At 35.5% G+C, this 17,045-nt stretch overlaps 1 protein-coding gene across 1 annotated transcript; it reads left to right on the top strand.

The window, feature by feature from the left end:
* The first annotated feature begins 311 nt into the window (after positions 1–311).
* Positions 312–13,562, top strand: LOC101251157 (serine/threonine-protein kinase STN7, chloroplastic). Its single transcript, XM_069292305.1, has 9 exons — positions 312–884; positions 956–1,162; positions 1,268–1,370; positions 2,925–3,089; positions 3,167–3,260; positions 10,243–10,336; positions 10,436–10,492; positions 12,694–13,107; positions 13,210–13,562. The coding sequence occupies exons 1-9, from the start codon at positions 513–515 to the stop codon at positions 13,369–13,371; spliced, it is 1,668 nt and encodes a 555-aa protein (XP_069148406.1). The 5' UTR covers positions 312–512; the 3' UTR covers positions 13,372–13,562.
* The last annotated feature ends 3,483 nt before the right edge of the window (positions 13,563–17,045 follow it).

Here is a 17,045-nt window from a genome sequence, read left to right as displayed (position 1 = left end):
ATTTGACGCTATAATATAATAATTTAACTTTATAAATGCTTATAACATAGAAACAATAATAACTAGAAGTATACAAGTGTAACACAAAAGAAATTTAGAGAAATATATTCTTACTTTAAGTTTATGACATTTTATATAATGTGAAGTTGTGATATCAAAGTCGGCTAAAGAAAAAATGTAGTAGGTAGTAAAATATTGAGATTATTATTGAATATGTTTACACGTAAAATAATAAATTACTAATATGTGAATGTGTTATTCAATATTTTTTTAGATTGGATTTATAAATGGGTTCATTTTGTGCACACCCTAGACTAGATATTTATAAACTTGGGTGATGAAAAACCGTTTGGTTATATCGAGAGATGTAATGTGTCATTTGTGGCTATGGATTTTCGCCAATTCAATTAACCACTTACCTCCACAAAAAGAAAAGAAAAAAATAGAGCACCTGTAAAAACAGTCAGTTATTGAAAAGAAAATCTTGGTAAAGAAAGCATAAGAGTTTGGGAATGGCTGCAGTTGGCATAGGTGGTGTAGTACTCCATTCTTCATTTCTGGGGAAGAAACTGGGGATTTTGAAGCCGTTATGTTTGTCGATACGATTGAAGAAACAATGTAATTTTTCAATTTGCAGTAGCTCTGTACATGATCTTTTTGTTGGAGTTGGGGTAGGACTACCCTGTACTGTAATGGAGTGTGGTGATATAATTTATAGAAGCACACTACCCAAGTCAAATGGGATCACAGTTACAGTTCCTGGGGTTATTTTGGCTTTGGGTACCCTCTCTTACCTCTGGGCTACTCCTGGTGTTGCTCCTGGTTTCTTTGATATGTTTGTTCTTGCCTTTATTGAAAGATTCTTTCGACCTATTTATAAGAAGGTACCGTTTACTTATCTTCTTTGTCCCCCAAATTCTTTATCTTATCTTGTTTTGTTTTATTTTGTTTGCAGGATGATATTGTATTGGGAAAGAAACTTGGTGAGGGATCTTTTGGTTCTGTTTATAGAGTTTCTTTGGCAAGAAAGCCATCATCAAAGCCTGCTGATTTAGTCTTAAAAAAGGCAACTGAATATGGAGCAGTGGAAATATGGATGAATGAGCGTGTGCGTAGAGCTTGTGCTAATAGTTGTGCTGATTTTCTTTATGGTTTTCGAGAGGTACACTTGTTGTTCAATCATATGTATATATATATATATATATATATATGTATGTATGTATGTATGTATATTCCAATCACTTATTTATGTTGAAAATGCTACTAGACTTCTTCAAAGAAAGGAGCAGAGTATTGGCTTCTTTGGCGTTTCGAAGGGGAAGCTACACTTGCTGATTTGATGCAGAGTAGAGACTTTCCCTACAATGTAGGTATTCCTTTCTCTTATTACCTATAATGCATATTTTTATCTACTTTTCATAGAATCGCAACTGCTTTTGGGACACAACGCTTCGCTCTCGTGGTAAATGCTCACTAATTTCAATTCACCTGCATATATAGTTACTATATTTTCCTATTTCATTAGCTACATAGAGCTCTGTGCTTATACCATGCGAATTTGTGATTTGAGGTTAATGTACAGATTGTGAACAGATCTTAGTTTCCCGTGTCTGAGAGGAAACGACAGATCAGGTGGAAAACAGAATCGATATATTTATAGTTGTTAAAGGATTATTTGATATTTGTTGGTATAACCTAAAAAGATCTAATTGTAGTAGAAATCCCTAGCACTAATAACTAATACTACAATGTTTTCTATCGAATAAAAAGTTCTCTTGAAACAATATCATAACCTTCTCGGTCCAGATATAACAGGAATATCTTCGTTTTAGGCATTTACATGAAGATTTAACAACTATATATTTATAGTTGTTAAAGGATCATATACATGATTTTTGATTTCGTAGTGGAAGTTTATGATAGATACTGGTAGGGTTAAACGACAAAAGGATTTTGTACAAAACACTTAAAAATGCTATTATCTGCTAATTGAAAAGACATAAACAAAATGAAGAAAATGTCCTCCTAATTGAGAAAAGATTCTACAGAAAGTTTTCCATGAACATTCAGCATTCACTGCATTGTTAAAACTACCTCTTCAAGTTGAGATATATAATAAATTCTGTCATTTAAGTCAAATTATCGGATCGTACCATGTTTAAATATATATGTTCAGCATATCCAAAATATTGCACATGTGATCCAATGGTTTCAAGGTTGAACAACTGCATAGTTTATATTCATTTTCATTGATACTAATATGTGAGTTAATATAATTCATTATTTTGAATAATTATAATTTCTCTTGTCTGACTCTTATAGAGTTGCTCTGAATGGTGAATGACTGAATTCTGATAATTTCTCTCAGAGGAACATTTATTTTTATCTACTGAAATGTTCAAGGCACTCTTAACATAATTAAGCTGTAAATTCTTTTCCAAAAGGCTAGCTTTGAGATGATTTTATGAGCCAAATGAACCCCCATATTACATAATTTAGTTGCTCTACATTGTGGCAGGAATTCTTTACAATCTGCCCTTCTATACAGATTTAGCAAATGAAAGAAACTAATTTTCATAGACAATAACAACTAGTTGAACTAATGATTGGTTATTGTGGTGGATTCGGTGTTTGTCACGACTGTTTTTCATCTTTTTTTTAGTCTAGATTTTATGATGGTGGTCTAGAGATAAGTGTGATATTAGATATTATCTTAGAAAACTTCTGAGACAAATTATTGAGTATTGAAATAAAAAAAATAAATTGGAATCAGTCAATGAGCTGGATGGATATAAATGAAGCTTGGTCATAGTTAGTGTCTGGTTAGGTTGCAGTTTTTGTTGTAAGTTCTTTCTGCAAAAGTTACTATCTGTTTTATCCTCCCCGACCTGCACTCTCTCATGATTTGTTAAATCACCAGGTAGAATCATTGATCCTTCGAGAGGTTCAGGACTTGCCCAAAGGTTTGGATAGAGAAAATAGAATCATTTTGACAATTATGAGACAACTCCTATTTGCTTTGGATGGGCTTCACTCCACAGGGATAGTACATAGAGATATTAAGCCTCAAAACATAATTTTCTCTGAAGGTAAACTGTCCTGTTAATATTTGTGGTTGAGTTTGATTGTCTACTTGTAAGTTGTAATCGATGTCTCTCTGAAGCAGGTTCTCGCGCGTTCAAAATAATTGATCTTGGTGCTGCAGCAGATTTGAGAGTAGGAATCAATTATATTCCTAAGGAGTTTCTTTTAGATCCAAGGTGATTTCCTACTCTGCAAACTGATTATCCCCTTGATAAAAGTGGCATAATATGCATAACAAATGAGGCCTAGTGGGACAAAATCCCAAACCAAAAATAAAATGCAACAAATCCTCCCGGGCACTACTCCCAATACTCCCTTTTTTCCTACTTCATAGGAGAGAGAAAACTCTCTTTTCAGCAACTCCTTGCCGGAAACGTCCTTTCTTTCTACTCTCAACTCCCACATTCCGTGGTAGCCTATTCACCAAACTCTCCTTTTTTCATTATTTTCTTCTTTCACCTGCAGAGCTATTCCTCTGTTGATCTGTGATGGAGGAAAACAAGATATATTTCAACGCAGACTTTAAGTCTTTCGATATAACAAGATGGACAATGGGGAGACACATTTGGTTTGAATGGGTCGAGAGAAGCCGCAAGCTGATGAGGTCTTCCATGAGTGCGAAAATCATGAAATGGCTCTACACAGCCCTCAAAGAAGCATCCAAGAATAGAGAAAAAGGATTCAGAAGATGGAAATACAAAGAAAAATTCACTGAGACTTTCTGCACTAGGAAAGTGAATGAGTACGGTAGATTCTTGAGCATTTTAACTCTTGTTGGTCGAGAAAGAGTAGTTATAATAGTTCCAGAGTTAGCTATAGATGTTGGGTGGGATGAGATAGCCTCTAAGATAGAGAGGTTCATTCAATGCTCTCACCAACTGAAGAATGCAGTACAACCCAAACATTTTAAGAAGGACCTTTCTTATGCCACAGCAGCTGGAGAAAGCTGGATATCAAACACTTCAGGTGAGACTAAGATCTCGTACAGTGAAAGAAACCTTCAACTTGCAGAGGCACCAAGGGCAAGAGACACTGGACTTTTCAAGAGGTGCATTGTGGGCTCTTTTGATGAGGGAGAAACACAACTTCCCTCTTTATCAGACATCTGGAGATGGATTGCAGTCTGTTGGAAAGGAGTGTTTGGGATCAACATTTACGAGATGGCCAACAACATGTTCCTCTTTGAATTTACAAACAGGCACATGGCAGAACAAATCGTACCGAGGTAGTGGAGGTGGGAGAAGATCAAATTTAATCTTCAGTGGTGGAACCTAGTAGTAGAATGTGAAGATTCCAATCAAAAAGCCAAATCCACTTGGATTAGAGCTTTAGGAGTACCTCTACAACTCTGGTCACAAAGAATCTTCACAGAAATTGGAAATCTTTGTGGAGGATGGGTTGAAACTGAGGAGGAGATGGGTTTGAAGAACCATTTAAAGTGGGCAAGAATTAAAATCCATGGAGATGGAAAAAACTGCCCGAGCGAGATTTCGATCGAGAGAGACGAGATAAATTTTTTTATCCCAATTAGGGTAGAGAGGAAAGTTCAATTCCAAATCTTGACGCCAACTGTAGAAGAAAATCACCATCTAGTCATGCCGGAGCTGGGAAAGTGTAGCAAAGAAACTGGAGGTCTGCCACTGTCTTTGGACCAACAGGTACTAGAGTTGTCTCCTACAGAGAAAGGACAATACTTTTTGAAAAAGTCAGAAGGTGTGCAGATGGGGCACATGGGACTCCAGAGATAGCTGAAGTCTTTTTAAATGAGACCCCACACTCATGTGTTAAGGAAGTGGAGACCCAAGTCTATTTGAGAAACTTTTTGGGTTGGGGCAATACTAAAAAAAAGATTTGGCCTGATAGAGCAAATATCATTTTAAATGACTTATCAGGCCCAAGTGAGGTAGCCTTTATTGATCCTTTATGCTTTGAAATAAAGGACCATGCTCCAGTTCTTAAGAGCACTCTTCTACAACATGATACTGCAACAAAGGAAGGGCATGCAGAACATGGGAACTCAATTATAAACTCAAAAGATGCTGCGCCTCCCCCCAAAACGATGGCGATGGAGGTTAGCATTGATAAACCAGATTTATTTCTAGAAATTCAAAAGGATCAAACTACCACATCAAGCATGCAGACTGACAAACAAATTGAGGAGTGGGTGGTGGAGGATGCGTATCCCATACAAAATGACATGAGATCCATAGTACCAAAAGAGAAGGAGACATCTATGTGGGTAAGACAAAATCTTATCAAGCTGGGAAAAATGTTTGGTGTGGAGTTTCAAGGACTTGAGGAGGAATCTATGGAGCTACTTATGCAAATAGACAGTTGCAGACAAGCTAGGAAGATGGAAAGTGATTCTATTAGAAAAAGGCATAGGTACAAGGGGGTTCAGGAATTGAAAAGGCTGACTTCTTTTGATATTAATTTCAAATGTGAGGGGAAGAGAGAGGAGGAAAGCGGAACTTGTGTCCTAGAATCTTAGGGGATTAAATAGTGGTGAGAAAGGAGATTTGTGAAGAGTTTAAGCTGCAACTGGAAGGCTGACATTGTATGTCTACGAGAGTCAAAGTTAAAGGGGTAGATCCATGATATAATAAAAGAGATTTAGGGTGGTAGATGGGTTAAGTATGCTTGTTTACAAGAAAATGGCACTAGGGTGGGCATTTTGATGTTATGGGACAGTAGATCATGGAAAGGGAAAGTGCTGGAAACAGGTTCCTACACCCTCACCTGCAAGTTTGAGGTAGTGTTTCAGGATTTCAATTGCCACATAACAGGAGTTTATGCTCCTAATGGCAGAGTTGAGAGAGAGCATGTGTGGGAGGAAATAGGTGCTGTTAGAAGTCTTTTTGGAGGACCTTGGGCAGTGTGTGGAGATTTCAACATCATAAGATATCCATTAGAAAAGAGAAATTGCAGGAGAACTCTAGATATGATAGAGTTCTCTAATTTTATTGAAGATATGGACTTGGTGGACTTACAATTGGTAGGGGGTAACTACACTTGGTTTAAAGGGGGACAATAACAATGTTGCTTCAAGAATTGATAGGATTTTAATTTCCAAGGAGTGGATGCCAACTTTAGCAGAATTCAACAAGTGGTTTTACAGAGATTGTGCTGAGATCACAGTCCCATTGCTCTACAATGTGGAGCTTGGGAGCAAAAAAAATCCTATTTCAAGTTTGATAATTGGTGGCTCAACACGGAGGGTTTTGTGGAAAAAATTAGAGAATGGTGAGAGTCTTTTGTATTCGCTGGTAAGCCTGATTATATCCTTGGGCGTAAACTCAAGGCCCTAAAAGGCAAATTGAAGGAGTGGAGTAGAACCAGCTTGGGCAACCTAGGGTTACAAAAGGTCCAAATCCTAAGTTAGTTAGCTATTGGATGCGGTAATGGAAAATAGAGTCCTAATAAAAGAAGAATCAGCAATGAAGGCATCTTTGATTATGAACTATGTAGAACATCTTGAAAATGAAAAGATAGCATGGAGACAAAGATCAAGAGCTTTGTGGCTGAAAGAGGGGGACAAACATACCAAGTATTTCCACAAAGTGGCCATGCACACAAAAGATGCAACAACATTGATCAACTGATAATTCAAGATGAAACAGTGAAGGATCCAGAGAGAATTAAAGGGGAGATTATTGGTTTTTATCAGAAGCTTTATTCAGAAACCTCATATAGAAGACCTTTTCAGCAACCTAATCAACTGTCCAATGGTCACTGAAGCTGAAAACAAACTGTTACAAAGGGAGTTTGAGTAGCAAGAAGTACTAGCATGTCTGAAGATGTGTGCCATGGACAAAGCTTCTGGTCAAATGGTTACACAATGGGGTTTTTTATCAAGTGTTAGGATGTAGTGAAGAAGGATATCATGGATACCTTTAAGAATTTCCATTCTCACAATATCTTTGAGAAGAGCTTTAATGCCACCTTCATTGCTTTGATCTCAAAGAAGAATGGTGCCAAGGAACTGAGAGATTTTAGGCCCATCAATCTCATCGAAAGTGTATATAAGTTGTTATCCAAAGTTCTGACTGAAAGGCTGAAGAAAGTGGTTGACAAGCTAGTGGATGCTCAACAGATGACATTCATTAAAAATCGACAAATAATGGATGCCATTCTAATTGCAAACGAAGTAGTAGATTCAAGAATTACCTAAGGAAAGGCAGGGATTTTGTGCAAACTGGACATAGAAAAGGCATATGGCCATGTGAACTGGAAGTTTTTGTTGAAGATGTTTGCATGTATGGGTGTTGGAAGGAGGTGGATTCAGTGGATCAATAATTGCATCTCTACTGTCAGATTCTCAGTCCTTATAAATGGTGCACCAGAAGGTTTTTTCCCTGCTCAAAGGGGTCTGAGGCAAGGGGATCCCCTATCTCCTTTCCTTTTTATCATTGTTATGGAGGGCCTAAATAACATGATAAAGGTGGCTAGAGAGAAGAATGCCTCAGGGGTTTTGACGTAGCCACAACTCAAACCTCAATATCAAATGACAATATGGAAGTCACTCATTTACAGTATGCAGATAACACCTTAATATTTTATGATGCTAATGAGGGACATCTATTGGTTTTAAGATCAATCTTGCTGTTGTTTGAAGGAGTCCCGGGTTTGCATATCAACTGGAGAAAGAGTCAGTTGTATCCTATTAATAATGTTTCTAATATGGAGGAACTATCTTGGATTTTTGGAGGGGAGTAGGTTGTTTGCCTACCATTTATCTGGCATGCCCTTAGGAGCCAAATCAAAGGCTTTGAACATCTGGAACCCAGTGATTGAAAAGCGTGAGAAAAAACTTACCAGATGGAAATCTCAATATATCTCCTTGGGAGGCAGAGTCACTATCATTAATTCAGTTTTGGATGCCTTACCTACTTACATGATGTCCATCTTCCCTATTCCTAACGGGGTGATACAAAGACTTGATAAAATTAGTAGGGATTTCTTATGGAAAGGGACAGAGGAAAATGATTCCACTGTCAAACATTTAGTCAAGTGGAACAAGGTTCTCTGGGGGAAGATACATGGGGGTCTTGGAGTAAGGAATTTGAAAAAGTAGAGCAAAGCCCTTAGACTAAAGTGGTTATGGAGGTATTCTCAAGAGCCTCAACCATACTTGGAAAAGTGATTCAAGCAAAATATGGAGAAGAGAACGAGTGGATGAAAAGGAGGTACTTACACCACAAGGGGTAAGCCTATGGAAGTCCATCAGAATCTTGTGGCCTCTCTTGAAGATCAATACGACCATCAGGATAGCAAATGGCATCAAGACTTCATTTTGGGAGGATAAATGGTTGGGCAACTTTAGCTTGAAGAGTATCTTTCCTGAGATGCATGACTTTGTAGTGAATAAACAAGTGAATGTAGCTGAGGTTTGGACACAACATGGATGAAATTTTCAATTTAGAAGGAATTTCAATGATTGGGGAATTGGGACCGTGACTGATTTTTTTTGGTAGGTTGAAAGCTTTTATAGGAACAAGGGATGAACATGATAGATTATGGTGGACCAGAAATAACAAAGGCACATTCAAGGTAAACTCTGCATATAAGTTCCTAAATCAAGATGGACAACAACCTTCTCTTTGGCCTTGGAAGCAGATTTGGAAACCTAAAATCCCTTTCAAGGTGTCATGTTTCACTTGGCTTGTTGCAAGAGAAGCAATTTTAACACATGAAAATCTCAAGAAAAGGAAGTTCTCCATGTGTTTTAGATGCTATTTATGTGGGGAAGAGGTTGAGACAGTCAATCATCTGTTTCTCCAGTGCAGAATAACATCCCAGCTATTGGAGGATTTTCATTAGTCTCAGGGGGTTTTGCTTGGGCTATGCCTAAGAGAATCACACATCTTTTATACAGTTTGGGGGGGGGGGGGGGAGAGAAGTAGGAGTGGGAGCTGGAGATAGAGATAGATGGAGGATTGTCCAGCCTGTATTTGGTGGACTGTTTGGAAAGAAAGAAATGCTAGATGTTTTGAGAGCAATAATTGTGATCTCCAAAAGATCAAACTAATTTGTATCAGGCTTTTTTATTTCTGGTGCAAGCAAATGTATTTAGAGGACACTGAATCCATTATAGATATCCTAGGTTCTTGTTAGGATTCAGATTCAGTTTTCTTGCTTTTTGACAAACTGTAAATATGGTTTTGTGCAACCCAAGCACTGGTTTCAATGAATATACACAATGTTACCTTCTCAAAAAAAAAAAAAAGTGGCATTATATAATTTCAGCTCATAAGGATGGCTTCATATCAGTCTTTTCTGTTATTCATTTCAAAAACATCTCCAATCAAATTAAATAAACATGCATTATCCATCCGTGTTATTGTCAGGGTAGTGTATATTCTAACCTCAACATCTCAATCTGTGTTTGTTGTTGCTTTAATGGATTAATGAAGTATGATGTCAATTTGCTCATCGAATCACATCCATTTTTTCACTTTACGTATTTTCTGAAGTCAATTTTTTTTGTTAATCACCCCTTTATTATTTATAACCAGATGTCCTCAAATCTCCCAAATGAACCATCAGTGCTAACCTTATAAGTTCGTTCTTTGACGACTACCAGTAAAATCAACTTCATATTTGCGCATTTTAGTAGTGTTCTTTTTCTATATGTTCAAGCTGACAAACTGAAAATTATATGCCTAAATAGAAAAAAATTGTGGGTCCTAACGGAGTAACCTCTCTCTGAAATTGAGTGATGAAATATCAGGATTGTCCAATTTAATGGGTACGTTATGTACCATAATGAATGAGTACTTTCCCGCACATATGAAAGAACATTAGATGACTTTGAGATTGGATTTATGGCATGTTTCTGCTTGTTAGTTTTAATTATATTAGCTTAAGTTACATGTGGAAGAGATGCACAGAGTATGAATGATCATCCAAAGGGTCAATTTGTGTTGTTATACTAATCTGACTGTATATTGACTATTGAGATTGGTATGATCTCAAAAGTTAATCTCTGTACCATTAAAAGGTAAAGAGAAAATAGATGCATTCTGTGTTACTGATCATCTGTATTTTGGAAGACTTTCAGGTAATGCCAGTTATAACTTGGTATGTTTGCATGTGTGGATCTGTCACTTAGAGATTTGGTTTACTTGTTTTTCTAATTGTGTGTCTTTTCCGGTCAAGATACGCTGCACCAGAGCAATACATTATGAGCACACAAACCCCTTCCGCACCGTCTGCTCCAGTTGCAACTGCACTGTCCCCAGTACTCTGGCAGGTTTGGTGACCTGTTACACACTTTTGGCCCATTACCTCCTCTCTTTTTTTTTTTTTTTTTTTGTAAAATTAACTCCTTGTTATGCTAATTTGTTAACAGCTGAATCTCCCAGATCGATTTGACATCTACAGTGTCGGTCTCATATTCCTGCAAATGGTTAGATTCAAATCAAAAGCTACTTGGTATTTACTATTAATATTTCTTGGACAAAATTTAGCTCTTCGGGAGAATCTAGACATTTGAGTCTGGAATTAAAAGGATTTCAAGGAAGTGATTGTCAGTTTCTTTTAATTTTTCTTATTTTAAGGTAGAGAATATCAATTCCCCTGAGTACATGATTTGGTTCTCTGAATCAATAAAGAACTAGTCAACTAGGATTCTTGCACTTTAAGCAAAAAACAATGATATGGAAAAACTGATATATCTCGTGATGTAGAACATGTAATCAAGAGTTTCTAAAACATGGTTAAAGATGAGATTCTGAACTATGAAATGACTACTCACTTGTTCTAAAAGAAGCAACGACTTCAAAACAAGTTAACATATGATGATTTTGGATGGGGAATATGTGTTCTTGAATGATCAAATGATTTGTAGTTCCTAAAGTTACCGCTAATGTGGCTAGAAACCTCACACACATTCGAGAACAAGATAAAGGCTATCACCACTTCGTTTGGAACCAAAAACAATGATTAAGAAAATGAAAGCGAGTATAATCTCTGTATTTCTAATTGTTGCTATCTAAAGAACTTAAACTGTATTACAAGGCGTCACAGCCCTTTATATAGGCTTAGGGTCTCTTCTTTGATGACTACATTTGCTATTCTGATAAGGAAAGAAAATAGATAAAAGCAAGGAAAGAAAATACCTATTCTACAAGGAAACAATAAAGAAATTATTAACATATAACAACAAAAGGAAATAAGAACAATTTTTCCCATTTTAAGAAGGAATAGTCTTTAATGTAGCTTCTTGACTTCATGGACTAGAAAAGTTTCTTGAACTTGAGAATAAGTCCACACACTTATTCTTGGGCATGGAAGAACTTTTACTCGGCAGGTTAAGTAAGATAAGCTCTATATAGCTTCGCGGTTTACACCAGTACATGAGGAAGAAAATGAATGATGACCTGCAAATAGTAACTTTATGGATATTAAGAAAGAAACAAAGGTCCTTTAATTAAGGGTGGCCTTTGCATGATTTATTTGAGGAAAGACGACTTATATTTTGGTTATTTTTGGGTAGGTGTAACTCTTTTGAGATTAGTGTTAATGTCGCTAATTTGAAACCCCCCACATTTTCTTGTATACACAAAGGCCCCACATTCCCCATCCTTCTCTCCTTCACTTCCATAACCGCCACCTCTTCATCAGTCACTTCCTCCACCACCTCCTTCTCTTTCCCCGCCTCAACTGTTGCCTCCTTCTCCACATCTCTGTCTCCCCTCTACTTCCACCTTCAATAGTAAATTCAACTTCTTCATTAGGTTGCTGCAAACAACTACTAAATTTGTTGGAACAACTTCAATAGTTATTGGAACAACTAAGCAAATTCTGAGTTACTGTAACACATTCCTTCGTTGTAATTATCAATGTTGTTGCAATTAGGCTCGGTAGTTGTTGGATTTACTGCAGAATCTCCTTGTCTACTCCAAAAAATTGTATTTCCAAACCACCTCCACCAATCTTCATACAACAAAAATAAAAAAATGTTTGTAGATTAAAAAGAAGAAGAAGATGAAGAAGAAAAAGAGAGAAGAAAGGGAATTCAAAAAACTGCATTTTTCAACATGAAAAGTGAGCATGTATGCATTATTTTATAAACTTGGATAGATAATATTTTAACCTCTGTTTTGGAATTATAAATTATTTCTTTTCGAATTTTAATATTTCTATTCAGGCTCATATTAACTTAATCGTGGCAGACCTGGTTAAGATCACCTTTTTTTTCAAGACTTGAGAGGTTCCTTAAATTAAATATACTCTAGAATCATGTTAAAAAGAACTTGTTGGTTTCCTTTCTCCTTTTCTTTAGCTCATATAACCAAGATCTGGATTCGCTATAACTTTAAACAAATTGCCCAGTAGATGTGATCTTACATCTTCCAATAGCGCCCCCCCCCCCCCCCCCCCACCCCCTTCCTCCTTAATGGGCTTTTCTGGTGCAAATACGGATTAGTCAAGCCAGTCGGTTTGCACATACCAATGCTTAAATCAATAAAACTAAAATAGAATTGGATATTGCATGTACAAGATTTTAAAATTTACTATGTATTGCAGTCAGAAATAGGTTAAATGCTGATATTTCTGTCTTGTAGTGTTTTCTGAAGAATTTATATGTTGTTTGTTCCATGATAGGCATTCCCAGGATTACGCAGTGACAACAGTCTCATTCAATTCAACCGACAACTGAAGAGATGCGACTATGATTTAGTTTCGTGGAGACAGAGTGTAGAGCCTCGTGCTGGCCCTGAACTTAGGAAAGGCTTCGAGTTGTTAGATTTGGATGGTGGAATAGGGTGGGAGCTATTAACATCTATGGTACGTTTCAAAGCACGCCAAAGAATTAGTGCAAAGACAGCTTTAGCACATCCATACTTTGATAGAGAAGGTCTTCTAGCCCTGTCCTTCATTCAGAACCTAAAGCTGCAATTCTTGCGGGCAACACAACAAGACTATAGTGAAGCTGCAAACTGGGTTGTTCAACTAATGGCAAAATCAGGAACAGAACAAGATGGGGGCTTCACGGAAGCACAACTTCAGCAGCTTAGGGTATGTATTCTCATGGCATTACGACATTGTTACTAATGTTGGTTATTAAATGTCAAATTTCCTCAATACGCTTTGTTTTGTTTTTCCATTTCTGATTTACAGGAAATAGAGCCTAAGAAGAAGTCAAATGCGCAGAGGAATGCTCTTGCATCAGCTCTTCGACTTCAAAGGAAAATTATAAAAACCCTGAATGAGAGTATGGATGATCTTAGCAATAAACGGAAAAGCTTATGGTGGAGCCGATGGATTCCAAGAGAGGAATGAAATTAGTAAATGTGTACAAAAATAGCTTTAGTACTTTGTTTCATAGGAAGCGTACTTACTAGTTTTCATTCTTATTTGACAGTGTAAGCCAATTTTTAACATAGAGTATTATATGTAAAAAGTGAAAATTTCTTATACCAATATGTACCGTTGTTTATTATTCTATACAAAGATATGGAGTTAACAGTTGATTCTATGTAGCCTGCTAAACTTGACAGAAAACCAGAGGAGAACATTTTATAATGATTACTTTTACATATAACAAATAAAAATCATATTTGTATGTTATAACTATACTTTGCATAATCACGCTCCATAACAAACATAAATTATATATATTTCGCTACACATATACGAAAAAAGTAGTAGTATAATCGTTATACATATACAAAGAAACCAATTGTATAATTCGCTATATATATACAAAAGAAAGTAGTTTTATACAAAAGATCAATTGTATAATTTGTGTATCTATAAAACGAGAAAGAGAGAAAAATATAAAAAAATTGGACAAGGGAGTATTTGTATAGAATAATTATAAGTGTATAGGACGAAAATATATGTATTTGCATGTACATATACAATTTTCTCTCGCTTTATACAAACAGAAACACAATTTACACAATTTTTTTCTATTTGTATATGTGAGAGAGGCGAGGATTGCGAGCGAAATTTGGGAGAAGGAAGAGAGGGAAACGAAAATATGTGTATATACAATTTCCTCTCGCTTTATTCGAACACAAACGCATTTTACACATTTGTGTTTGTATAAAAGCGAGTGAGGCGAATGAGACAGCCACCAAACGAGAGTAGCGAGCGACATTCCACCAGGGAGAGGCGGAAAATAGCAATAGTTTGATATAAGATATAATTAAATTAAAGTACATTTATAACATTTAATTTAAATTAGTAATTTAATATTATATACAATTTTCCCTTTTATAAATGTAACATCATTTGTTTCAGCCCACCTTAGTGCTTCTACAGAAAGATTAAAAATGTTGAACAGTAGAAGAAGCATTAATACTGGTGGAATAATAATATTTTTTATTAAGAAAAGCATATATACAATAAGCAAAACCACTTAAAAATAATAAAAAGGAAAAGTCAATTTAGAATTAAAAATAGTCTTACTTTGTTTGACATTCTTTTTTGTTTAATTTTTTTTATTTGAAAACAATATACCGTACACGTCTCATTGATTTTGTTCAACTGAGATAAAGCCATACGAGTTGTGATCGGTTGGTTGGAGTTCGAGTTAAAGAGAGTTGAGAAAACTCAAAGTCCTCATATACCATATTTGCCAATGTGAATAAAGGATTGTACTTTTTGTATCTTTTAGATGATTCCTTATTACTTTTAAGCATAACTTATTGGATCTACTTCTTTGAGGATGTCATATACTCCGACAAGGTATATGATAGTTCTTGTAGTATGGGCAAGACATTGTATCATAACATAACTCATAGTGATGGTTGCCGGTTAGATAATCACCCAAATAAGAGTAAAAAAGTATTAATATATTTTAAAATACATTGAGTTATTATCTATTGTTTTAAAAACTTTTTTTTTTATACTGCATCTTTCTTATTGCTTTGAGTATTCTTGAGTTGAGTTGAGATAAAGTGAGTGTTGTTTTTTTTAATCATTTCAAGCTTATGTTTGTGCTTTAGAGTCCCCCTCGCGTGCTCATACATTTCATGTATTGATGTCATTTGACCTGCACCTTTTGATGATGTAGATATAGGTAACCAGAGTCATCAACAAGCGCTCTGTTGATACTACTTGCAGTTCCAGAGTTTCTTTGTGAGCCTCCTTGTCTTGGAGGGTTGCACATTTACTTTCAGTCATATTAGGATATTGTGGGTCTTGTCCCGACATCTATCTTAATTGTTAGAGGCTTCCTAGAGAATTGTTTTTTGAGCAGTCTCTTTCATTTCCAATTGTTAATGTTCAAGACTTGAGTTGTGTTCTTATGACTAGTTGAATAGTTTAAATATTCTTAGTTACGTATTTGAGACATTTCAGTTTAATCTTTGCATTTGAGTTCCAATATTGTTGATTAAGTCTTCCCTAGATATTGAGTAAGGCCACAGGTTCGCTTGCGACCAGTAATGATTCTCGAGTCGTCATGTTAAGGGTGTAGGCTCGGAGCGTGACACATCGTTAAAAACTTACCAAGAAAAACCAATTGAAAGAAAACCATAGTTAACAAAAAGAGTATAACACATATTTTTTCTCCTCACGATAGATGAATCCCAATCTTATGTCACAACTTCTCAAATATTGATGTTGATAATACAAAGTGAATACATTTACAAGATTATCACTTGAACGAGTCTTTCAAATGTCTCTCTCACCATCTTATTGAAGATCGTGTGTTAAAAAATTATTTTGGTGAAATATGATTTGTCAGGATTCCTTTTATTGTACCCTCCCTACAATCGAGCTATATAATATTTCGTATATGTTGGATAGAATATTTCTTTCCAAAGGAAAATCATATATTTCATGAATATGATAGTTCTCGATTCCAACCAAACATGCTTTACACTTACTTCATAATCAATATTATACTTTGTATTATTTGAAGATGTGGGTACTAGTGTTTGATTCGTTGAATGCCAAGATATTGTTATAGTTCCACATGTAAAAAAAATCCAATTACGATCCATCTTTATGCGGATCAAATAACTAATATTCATTTACATAATCAAATAGTTTCTTGCTCTAAAATTGATCATTTCAAATTTATTGAAGCTCATCTTTTCTACTCAAAGAAAATCACTCGTCATCTATGTGTTGAGTTACTTTAATTCTTAGTTTCTTGGTTTAACTTGAATAATAATATGACAATCCCTTCTCATATTTTTTTTGATATACATCAAATAATCTTCTAGCATTTGCATAACCAACAATCTGTAAGTGTATCAATTACACTAATACATGATATTTTTAAATCATTTTAATGAGATTGAAAAAATTCTTTCTGTATGTTAAGAAGTCTCATAATCATTAAGTACTCAATGGAATTGCTTTAAAACCTTTTAAATCCTTCAAGTATTTTCATATAACAATCATCGTCCAGTTTTACATAATAATCATTTGTTATAGATATTCATGTATTTCATCTATTGCGAGACTGAAATAAGTTTCATTGCATTTGACAATATCAAGATTTTTGAGAAAACCCTTTATACCTTGAGCAAAAAACACACTTCATATCTTATGGTTAAACATTCGCACAATAATTTATTTGTACTACATTTACATTATATCTTGATCTATAAACTATAAGTTCAAAAAATCACTTTTCTAAAACAAACAAACTATATAGGAACTTTCATTTGACTGTACATTGCAAGGTACGTTTAAACTTTGCTATATGGATCTTATGATGCAATATGACTGGGTACATGATAGAATTGGTCAAAAGAAATCATTATGGTCTGCTAACTGGATTTGTCGTTGAAGCTACTGCATTATTCATTTGGGGCCTGTTCCTTGTCCCCGCAACTTTTTCATTTGTGACATGCTCTTAGTAAAATTCCCTTGTCCCTGCTATCTCAACTTATCCATATCAGAATTTAGCAATTTGGGAAGTCTGGTATCCAAGAGTCTGTAAATCTTTGTTAAATAGTTGTAATTATGTATGGTAAAGGATCAAATGAACA

This window comes from Solanum lycopersicum, chromosome 12, assembly GCF_036512215.1.
Source record: "Solanum lycopersicum chromosome 12, SLM_r2.1".
Taxonomy (NCBI): Eukaryota; Viridiplantae; Streptophyta; class Magnoliopsida; order Solanales; family Solanaceae; genus Solanum; species Solanum lycopersicum.
The sequence above is the reverse complement of the archived record's forward strand: the minus strand, read 5'-3'. Positions and strand labels throughout refer to the sequence as shown.

Excerpts from the sequence above, each read along its gene's own strand:
- LOC101251157 (XM_069292305.1), top strand. The coding sequence starts at position 513 with ATGGCTGCAGTTGGCATAGGTGGTGTAGTACTCCATTCTTCATTTCTG. Across the intron at positions 3,261-10,242 it reads GAGTTTCTTTTAGATCCAAG|ATACGCTGCACCAGAGCAAT; the intron begins GTGATTTCCTAC and ends TTTCCGGTCAAG. Across the intron at positions 13,108-13,209 it reads CACAACTTCAGCAGCTTAGG|GAAATAGAGCCTAAGAAGAA; the intron begins GTATGTATTCTC and ends TCTGATTTACAG.